At 47.2% G+C, this 10,024-nt stretch overlaps 1 protein-coding gene across 1 annotated transcript; it reads left to right on the forward strand.

Annotated features, from left to right (window-relative positions):
- Positions 1 to 2: 2 nt before the first annotated feature.
- On the forward strand, positions 3 to 5,243 carry PCED1A (PC-esterase domain containing 1A). Its single transcript, XM_027976879.3, has 8 exons — positions 3 to 465; positions 761 to 905; positions 1,376 to 1,455; positions 1,567 to 1,805; positions 1,906 to 2,056; positions 2,174 to 2,420; positions 4,239 to 4,508; positions 4,854 to 5,243. The coding sequence occupies exons 1-8, from the start codon at positions 268 to 270 to the stop codon at positions 5,099 to 5,101; spliced, it is 1,578 nt and encodes a 525-aa protein (XP_027832680.2). The 5' UTR covers positions 3 to 267; the 3' UTR covers positions 5,102 to 5,243.
- Positions 5,244 to 10,024: the final 4,781 nt, after the last annotated feature.

Raw genomic sequence — 10,024 nt, forward strand, 5'->3', positions numbered from 1 at the left:
CCGTCCGGGTCACGTGATGAGGCCGCGGCCACCAGCCTTCACTGCTGTGGGCGACTGTACTTGGCCGTCGCTGTGCCCCCGCCCACAGGGGGGCGGGCTCGGCCCTGGCTCCTGCTCCCTACGGCGGCCACCCGAGCTGCCTTCTCGTCCCCTCGGACGTTGGGGGGTCGGGCAGGGCAGGACATGAGTGACAGGAAGTGGGAGTTGTGAGCGTTGTCGCCCGGGGCGGGGAGGCCCCAGGCATTGTCGGGCCTCCATGACTCACGCATGGAGAGAGCTGGGCGACGGGCTGCGCACCGACCACTGACCGGGACGCACAAGCTCTGCGAGGCAGGAGCAGTGCTGAAGCGACCAGCTTTTCGGGCACGAGAACATGAGGCTAGGCCTGGCGCCCGCTGCAGGCGACGCGCGCAGTGTGCGGGCCTGCCCCAGTCGCTGGTGAACGGCGCGGAGTCCCGGGAATCGGTAATTGGCGCGAGCGAGCGCGCGCATGCGCGGGGCGGCGACGTGCACGTGGCTGGGCGCAGGGCCGCACCGCGTGTGAAGCGGCGGGGTATCCCGGAGGTTCGCGGGCCGTGGCTCACTTTGCCAAGTTTAACAGAGGCTGGCGCCACCATGGACCCCACTCTAATGCTGCCGCCTGCTACCTGTATCTCTGAGCAGCTTGAAAGGGGCCAGCGCAGGTCTCCTTTATCCCAGAGTGGGCCCTGGAGCTAGTTGAGGCCCCTCCCTCGTGCAGCTTAGTGGCCTTTCCCTGCAGCCCGTCGTTGTTGGCGGCAGCATGGTCTTCTGTCTGGAGAACGAGGAGCCGTGCCGCCCGCAGCGAAGCAACATGGTCCATTTCCAGGCCTCGGAAGTCCAGCAGCTGCTACACAACAAGTTCGTGGTCATCTTGGGGGACTCAAGTGAGTGCCCTTCTAGAATCCCGCTTCCTGGTCCCGCACCTGCAGTCTGTTTTCTGCGTTTGGACGTTTTGTCTCCATCTCAAACCTCTTTCCTGATCCCCAGTCCGTTCCAATACAGGTTTATTTCCCCAACGCCTTCCACAGGTGTCCTGACAGATGTAGCCTGTCAGGCTTTTCACCCCCACCTTGCTCAGCATTTTTCTTCCTGACAGTCCCCTACAGTGTCCTCATGGAAGCAGTATGTTGTCTGTTCTTGAGTGACTTGGCCAACTTACTTCTGCCAGGTCGCTATGTACACCTGGAAGGAACAAAGCAGTGCCAGGACTTTTTAACTTCCCCTTTTCTCATACCTCTAAGTCAATACTCCACAAAGGTGGTGTTGGGCCACCTCAGCAAGAGGCCTGGATTTGACAGGAGCTGGGGGGTGGAGTAGGGCCTGCCTCAGCCTCAGGATCTCTGTCTCCCTTCAGTCCAGCGGGCTGTGTATAAAGACCTGGTGCTCCTGCTCCAGAAAGACTCACTGCTCACAGCTGCCCAGCTGAAAGCTAAGGTGAGGGAAGCTTGGTGGCCATGCCAGTGATGGGCGGGCACAGACTCTGGCCTGGTAGGGGCCTCCTCCCTGGCTTGGGTCTGACCAGCTGGGTGGGGGGGGGGTGGGCAGGGGGAGCTGAGCTTTGAACAGGACCAGCTGGTTGCTGGGGGTCAGCTAGGCGAGCTGCACAACGGGACACAGTACCGGGAGGTCCGCCAGTTCTGCTCGGGTTCTGGCCACCACCTTGTACGCTTCTACTTCCTCACCCGCGTTTACTCCGAGTACCTCGAGGGAGTCCTGGAGGAGCTGACATATGGGCCTGCCCCGGACCTGGTGATCATCAACTCCTGCCTCTGGGATCTCTCCAGGTTGGGGCGGGGGGAGAGGGAAATACTGATTGGGGGTGGAGGTATGGCTCAGAGGCCACCCATCCCTGTGTTCTTGCCCACCCTTTGTGCTACCCAACAGGTATGGCCGCTACTCGATGGAGAGCTACCGAGAGAACCTGGAGCGAGTGTTCGTGCGCATGGACCAGGTGTTGCCAGATTCCTGCCTGCTGGTGTGGAACATGGCAATGCCCCTAGGAGAGCGTGTCACTGGGGGTTTCCTCCTGCCTGAGGCAAGTGTCTGGAGCACCTCAGGACAGAAGATGGGGCAGCTGATTGGTAGATAGAGGACCCTCCCTCCCGATTCTGCATCATTCAGTGGCTCTCAGATGCTGCATTTTCTCACTCAGCTCCAGCCCCTGGCAGGCTCTCTGCGGCGGGATGTGGTTGAAGGGAACTTCTACAGTGCTACTCTGGCTGGGGACCACTGCTTCGATGTCTTGGACCTCCACTTTCACTTTCGGCACGCAGTACGGCACCGTCATCGGGACGGTGTCCATTGGGACCAGCATGCCCACCGCCACCTCTCACATTTGCTTCTGACCCATGTGGCTGATGCCTGGGGTGTGGAGCTGCCCAAGCGTGACTATCCCCATGGTGAGCCCTATCACAGGTGGGGAGGGTAGTGATGCAAAGAGGGCCCTCAGAGCATAGGTCTCATAAACAGCAGGACAGAGATCCTCAAGGTGAGTAGAGCCCCTTGAAGGACCATTGTGAATCCTGAGTGTGCCTTCCTTCCCCTGGTCTAGCCCTGTAGTCACCTCTGTGTACACGAATTGAGTATTGAGTATGCTCAATACGCATATGCTACAGATAAACAGGAAAAGAATGGGAGTACTTTAAATTGGAGTGGATGTGGGGCATGGAAAAGCAGAAGTGGAGGAAAGGTAATTCAGGCAGAGTGGTAGAAGCAACAAAGCCCCTTGGCAGGGACTGTTAAACCCTCAGTTCCTGCCTGCTTTTAAAGGGGACATCATGGGTTATTGTTCCCTGTCTGCTTCTGCCTTGGATCATGTCCTGCAAGGGTAAAGTGCCTGCCTCACTTGTTGATAATTCATCCCTTTCAGCCCCAGTATCTAGCACAATTGCTGTGTATGTAGTACCTGCAGGATGGTGTTTATTGAATTGGAGATGTGAGTCATGTTAGAAGGCTGTAGTAGCACTGGAGGATGTGAGGGCAGAATGGCCAGGAGTGTCACTTTTAGCCTGGAGTTGGAGTATCAGGAAAGTGAATTAGGACCTTGATCATATAATGGTCTGATTTCTTTGTTTTTTTAGATGAGAACTAAATTTCATCTTCCTTGGTGGCTCAGATGGTAAAGAATCGGCCTGCAATGCAGGAGACCTGGGTTCAATCCCTGGGTTGGGAAGATTCCCCTGGAGCAGGGCATGGCAACCCACTCCAGTATTCTTGCCTGGAGAATCCCCATGGACATAGGACCCTGGTGGGCTACGGTGCATGGGCTTTCAAAGAGTCAGACACGACTGAGCAACTAGCACAAAAATCTCATCTAAATCAGTTGGAGAACTGATCCCTAAAGAGAAAGGGGTGCTTTAAAGGTTGTAAGGCTAGTTTGTTGTGTCTCAGGTCTTCTGAACTCAATTTGGAGCCACAGAAATAGCAACATCGAAAGGAGGAGTTGGGTGGAAGGATGAGTTGGTGAGTTTGATGAGGGCAGATCTCTTTGAAGTACTATGGAAATGTTGAGTAAATTTGGAGTCAGTGGTGCCCAGCAGGGAGATGGCTGCTAAGGGCGTGAATGTGACAGAAAGAGCAAAACAATGGCCATGTTTGGGAGTTGGAAGAGAAGAGAGACTGATGGAGGAAACAAAAGGAGATAAGGATAGAGGCACTTTCAGGGAGGGGAGAGGCTTTTGGCCATGTCATGTGATGGTTAGAAAGTGAAGAAGTGGTTACATTTTTGTAGGAAAAGTATTGAAGAAGTGGAGTAGGGTTAAAAGAGGCAGGGAACAGTTGAGAAGGGAATGGTGCCTGGGCAAAAATACTCTTTGTGGGAGGAAGTGTGAAAGGAACCTGAACCTACTGCGAAAAGGAAGTGATGGGATCATTGTTTTTAACAGAGACTTACTAAACTTAGTTATTGGTCTTTGAGGAAGAGGTAGGAGAGGAGAGATAGACAAGCTGGGCAATAGAGGGGGAAGACTGGAAGGGATCATGAGATCAGGCTGGAGGGAATCATGAACAAAGACAGATCCACTGACTACTGAGACACAGGGAGGAAGGAGCATAGCTTGGGCTTGGCCTGAAATGAGAGGGGATGAGGAAGCCTGAGTATGAAGTAGAGTGTGCTGCGTTTTCCAGGAGGAGGAAGTAAAGATTTAGAAGTGTAGGCTGCCAGAGTTCAGGGCGACCTGGCTTCCCAGGCCTACCTAAAACAACCATCCTGTTTCTAGACCCATGGATTAAAGACTGGCCAGAGCCGGATCATCTCTTCCAGGGGAGCCAGGGGCAGCCCTCAGACTTCAGCGAGCAGCCGGCCTTGCCCCCACCCTCTCCCTTACCTTCTCCCATGCCTTTTCCCTATCCTCTTCCTCAGCCTTCCCTACCTCCTCTGTTTCCACCCCTACCCCAGGAACCCCCTTTTTTCCCAGGCCAGCCCTTCCCACCCTGTGAATTCTTCAATTTTAATCCAATGGAAGACTTCTCGATACCACCCCACTTAGGTATGTGCCCCCACAACTTCCCAGCACATCTTTTCCAGCCTCTCCTTGAACCTCCCTCAACCTAGTCTCCTGTGTCCAGATGGGCTGAGAGAAGTCAGGGACTCCTTGTGCCCCCTGGGATTGGGTTCTGTCACAGCTGAGTCTGGAACAGTATCTGTAGACTCATGAATTAGCTCACTGATCGTCAGTTTCCTGATTTGGCAGTACGGGAAGCAGTATTGCCATTTTGTAGATGGGGAAATTGAAGGCCAGAGAAACTCACCCTGAAGAACCAGAACTGCCTGAGGCAGAGTTGCACTCACCATGGCCAGAAGCCCACTCTGATGATGGCTGGTTCTTTTGTAGGATGTGGCCCTGGAGTGAACTTTGTGCCTGGCCCCCTGCCTCTTCCAGTCCCCAGCCCTGTCCCCCATGGTCAACACCGGGGCTTGGCCGTCCACCGGGGGATGTCACGCTGTGTTCACAACAGCCCCTACCATGTGCCGAGGATGGGGGCGCCCTGCAGGCAGCGTCCAAGACACTCAGACAGGCTGATCCACACATACAAACTGGATAGACGACCTCATGCCCATTCGGGTACATGGCCAGGGTAGACTGGTTCTTGTGTTTGGGCTGTGTGTGCCAGTGGCCCTGCAGTGCCTGTTTGCCACGCCAGGTGTTGGCATGGCACCTGCTATGCCTGACATTGTTGTTGTCCATTGCTGTCACCAATAAAGGCATGGAAAAACAGAGTGACATCTTTTTGTGAAAGAGAGTGAGTCTCTGAACTGTGATCTTAAGAGTTGGGGAGGCTACCTCTGGGTTCTCTCCAGCCTCGGACCTTGCAGTCCACACTGTTTAGAAATCATTGACTGCATCTTTCATACTGTTTCACACACTCAATTATGCTCCTACCAGAACACACGTGTACTCAACAAAGACCCGGGAGGGGTTACCTATTGTCAGCAGCTCTTTGGGATTGGGAAATGTCACAGGCTGAGTTGTAATTGAAACTGTCAATATTTTATATGGAGTTTGGAATCTGGCTAGTTCTCACCTGTACTAGTCTCACCCATTCATACGTATGTTCAACATTCACCTACTCCTGGAGATACACCAACCTCGCCTTGCACAATTTCTTGGCTCCTGGTAGACACTCAAAAGTGGTTGGAACTAAGCAAGAAGCTCCCCGGCCCAAGTGGGAGACTGATTAGAAAACCATTGCTTAATAGATGCAATATGCAGTAGTAGCAAAGTGAACACAAACCTGTTTGGTGAGTGGGCAGTAGGAGAGGAGCAGAGAGAATTCCAAGGTCGGGTGTAGGGAGCAGGGAGCTGTGCCAAGCTTAATAAGAAAGTTAAAAGAACTCAGGGTCTTCCCTGATGGTAGTGACTAAGACTCCATGCTCCCAACGCACGCAGAGGCCCAGGTTCAGTTTGTGGTCGGGGAACTAGATACTTCATGCTGCAGCTAAAGATCCTGCATCCCACATGCAACTCAGACCTGGCACAGTCAAATTAATTAATTTTTTAAAAGTACAGCATCTCAGCTTTGACAAATGATCTTGACCCTGGGTTGGGTGTAGTATGAGTTCAGGGCTGAAACAAGGCAGTAAGTACACTGATAATGTGATGTGAAGCAGGAAAATAAGGAAATACACAGACCCACTAAACCTTAAGTAGAATAGGCTGGAGAAGAGGATGCAGAATTACTGCATTATCTTTCCTTACTTTTTCTTGAAATTTTACTTTGTCAAAGAATGTAGCATCTTACACAAATGGAAATAGCGGACCAAAGAAGTGTTGGTCCTTGGTGGGTAACTACTAAGTGCAAATGAAAGGAATCTACTAAATTAACACACACTGGTGCTGGGGAAACTGGTACAGACAACATGAGTTAATAAAACCCTTCAGAGAGTAATGTCATCAGGGCTGCTGAGACTTAATGAGAGTGCTTGAAATGAGCTTGGTTTTCTTTGCTGTAGACAGTGGATGGGAACATACAAAAGTGAAAGAAAGCATCTTGTTAGATAGGTTTTAGATAACTTTTATCGCAAAAACTGTTTTTTGTTTTGTTTTCATCAGTTCGGTGAATCCCTTGTTCAGTCATTTATTCCTTGACACAAAACCCTTTTCTTTGCACCTCTGAAACTGGGGCTTCTCAGTGTTGCTGTGGAAAATTATACACCTAAACTGGTTTGTGGAAGAAAGTAATATGAGTTACCTAGCTTCACGAAGCCCTCTCTGTTGCTTGCCATCCCGTTCTCTCTGTTGCTTGCCATCCTGTTCTCCAAGAAAACCTTGTGTGCGTGCTAAGTCATTTCAGTTGTGTCCAATTCTTTTCGAGAACTGTAGCCTGCCAGGCTCCTCTGTCTAGGCTTTTCCATTCTCTCACAACCCCATCCCAAGTCTGGCACACCCACACTGTGAGCACTTGGAGACTGTTCAGTGTGGTCCAGATCCCTGTCCATCTACCTCTGTGATTCTCATTTTCACCCCTTCTTGCTATGTGGCTCCCATTGCTCACAGTGAGGTTTTATAACCTTTTCCTCAGCATCCCAATGTAGATTTGAAATCTATTGTAAGGATAAAATGGGGATAAATTATATTTTATTTTCAGTTTGCTGTCATGTAAGCACATAGTACACTTGACTCCTCTATTAACAAATTTTTTATTGGGACTAGGAAACAAGAAACTTGAAAAATAGCTGCATACAAGTCACTACACGAATTTGAATTGTTTCCTGGATTTTGTTTTGAGATTGTAAAAACAAAATCTTATATTTTTCCAGTATGTAGGCACATAGTATGTCAAGTATGACAGAACTCAAACTTCACTGGCAAATCGTTTAAGAAGGAAAGTGTGCATAGACTTCCTCTCATTCGTGGAATCTTGGTTTTTAAAAGTGACTCCAATATTCTTTCCTTTGCCAAAATAAGGTATTTCTGAAAGGGTTAAAAGATGCACCAGCACAGCATGTGACACAAGCCTTTATTTTTCAGGGGAGAAAGTCTTCAGAAATTTGGAAGATTGTTCTTTTCAAAAAACTTTAACCCAGGGACTTCCCTGGTGGTCCAATGGTTAGAACTCTGCCTTCCAGTGCAGGGGTCCAGGTTTGATACCTGGTCAGGGAACAAAGCAGAGAAGGTGATGGCACCCCACTCCAGTACTGTCGCCTGGAAAATCCCATGGACGGAGGAGCCTGGTAGGCTGCAGTCCATGGGGTCGCGAAGAGTCGGGCACGACTGAGCGACTTCACTTTCACTTTTCACTTTCATGCATTGGAGAAGGAAATGGCAACCCACTCCAGTGTTCTTGCCTGGAGAGTCCCAGGGACGGGGGAGCCTGGTGGGCTGCCGTGTATGGGGTCGCACAGAGTCGGACACAACGGAAGCGACTTAGCAGCAGCAGCAGCAGCAGGGAACTAAGATTCCACATGCCTCTCAGTGTGGCCGAAAACTAAAAACAATAGCAAAACCCCAACAACAACGACTTTAACCCAATTAGAGTTTTCCTCTAACAAAAGCAGATAACTTGTTTCCTGTCATATTCTCCAGTTAATTGCATGCACTGTGTGTTGAGTTCATTTTAGTGTTTAAGTACATCTACCATAAACATTGGTGAATGATAAACTCTTTTTGACTGCGAGGAAATGGATCTAAACTTTTTAAAACTGCTTCATTGAAGTATGACAGACAATAAACTGCACATACTTCAAATGCACAATATAATTTTGATGTGTATACAATATGAAACTCATCACAGTCAAACTTACCCTTTATATAATCCTTCCCTAAAGCCCTTCCTCACAACCTCCTACATCTTCGCATTCGCATTCATAGGCAATTTGTCCTAACTGATCTGCTTTCTGTTACTATGGATTAATTTGTATTTCCTAGAGCTTTAATAAATGGAATCATTCAGTAGATACTCTTTTCATCTGGCTACTTTCAGTCAGCCCAATGAATGGAATTAATTCACGGAATTTCATCCATGTTGAGTGCATCAGTAGTTCATTCATTTTTATAGCTGAGTAGCATCCCATTATATGCGATATCTATGTTTATCCATTTACCTATTGAGGGACACGAATAATTTTCAGTTTTTTACTCTAAAATAAAACCACTATGAACATTTCTGTATGAATCTTTGTATGGACATATGATTTCATTTCTCTTGGGGAAATATCTAGGAATAAAATGTCTGGATCATATGGAAGATGTATGTTTAACTTTTTAAGAAACTACCAAATGATTTTCCAAAGTGGTTGTCCCGTTTTACATTCGCACTGACAGTGTCTGAGTTTGTGAAGTTCTTCCACATTCTTGACCACACTAATAGCCATTCTAATAGGGGAAGGTATGGTTTTAATTTGTATTTACATAATGACTAACAATATTGAACATTTTCCTGTACTTATTTGCCATCTATATGTCCTTTTTGGTAAAGTTTCTGTTTAAATTGTTTGTTCTTCATCACCATGCTCCCTTTTAAAAACATTACTGGGCTTTGAGAGTTCTTTACTTTGGATCCAAGTCTGTTATCAGATATATATTTTGCAAATACTTTCTCCCAGAGTGTGGCTTGTCTTTTGAAGAACAGAACATTTCAATTTTAGTCAAGGACAGCTTATTCAATTTTTATTTTATGGATTATATTTTTGGTGTCATATCTCTACCTAAACCCAATGTCATGGCTATTTTCCTCTGCTTGCTTCTAGAAGGTTTTACATTTAAGTCTACGATATGCTTTGAATTAATTTTTGTACATGGTATAAGGTATGAATTGAAATTCATTTTTTTGCATATGAATATCTAATGGTTCCAGCCCATTTGTTGAAGACTGATCTTTCTCCACTAAATTCCATTAACATTGTTGTAAAAAATCATGTATATATTACATGTAGATCTATTTCTGAATTTTCTGTTTCATTTATCTATTAATATTTGTCTAACTTAATGCCAGTACCAACTCCCTTGATTTCTATAGCTTTATGATAAGTCTTGGAATCAGGTAGTGTTAATCTTCCAAATTTGTCTTTCTTTATCAAAGTTATTCTGACTATTCTAGGACCTTTACATTTCCAAATGAGTTTTAAAATCAGCTTATTAATTTCTACACAAATTCTGAGATTTTGTGATTGTATTGAACACATAGATCAATTTGGAAACACTTGAGATCTTACTAATATTGAGTCATCCAACCCAATAGGCAAGATATATCTCTCCACTTATTTAGGTCTTTAATTGCTCTCAGCAATATGTTGTTATCCGTGTACAAATCTGTCATATCTCTTGTCAGATACCCCCAAGACCCACGTTATTTTATTGTAAGAGAGATTTTAAAGTATCTTTTTCTGATCATTCACTGCTAGTACAGAAAAATACAATTGATTTTGTATTTTGACCTTGTATCATAACTACTGTCATGTACACATTACTTTGCTAAATTCAGTTATTCTACTAGCTTTTTGATAGACTCCATAGGATTCTCTGCTTACACAATTTTGTTGTCTGTGAATAAAGACACTTCTTGC

Source organism: Ovis aries, chromosome 13 (assembly GCF_016772045.2).
Source record: "Ovis aries strain OAR_USU_Benz2616 breed Rambouillet chromosome 13, ARS-UI_Ramb_v3.0, whole genome shotgun sequence".
Taxonomy (NCBI): Eukaryota; Metazoa; Chordata; class Mammalia; order Artiodactyla; family Bovidae; genus Ovis; species Ovis aries.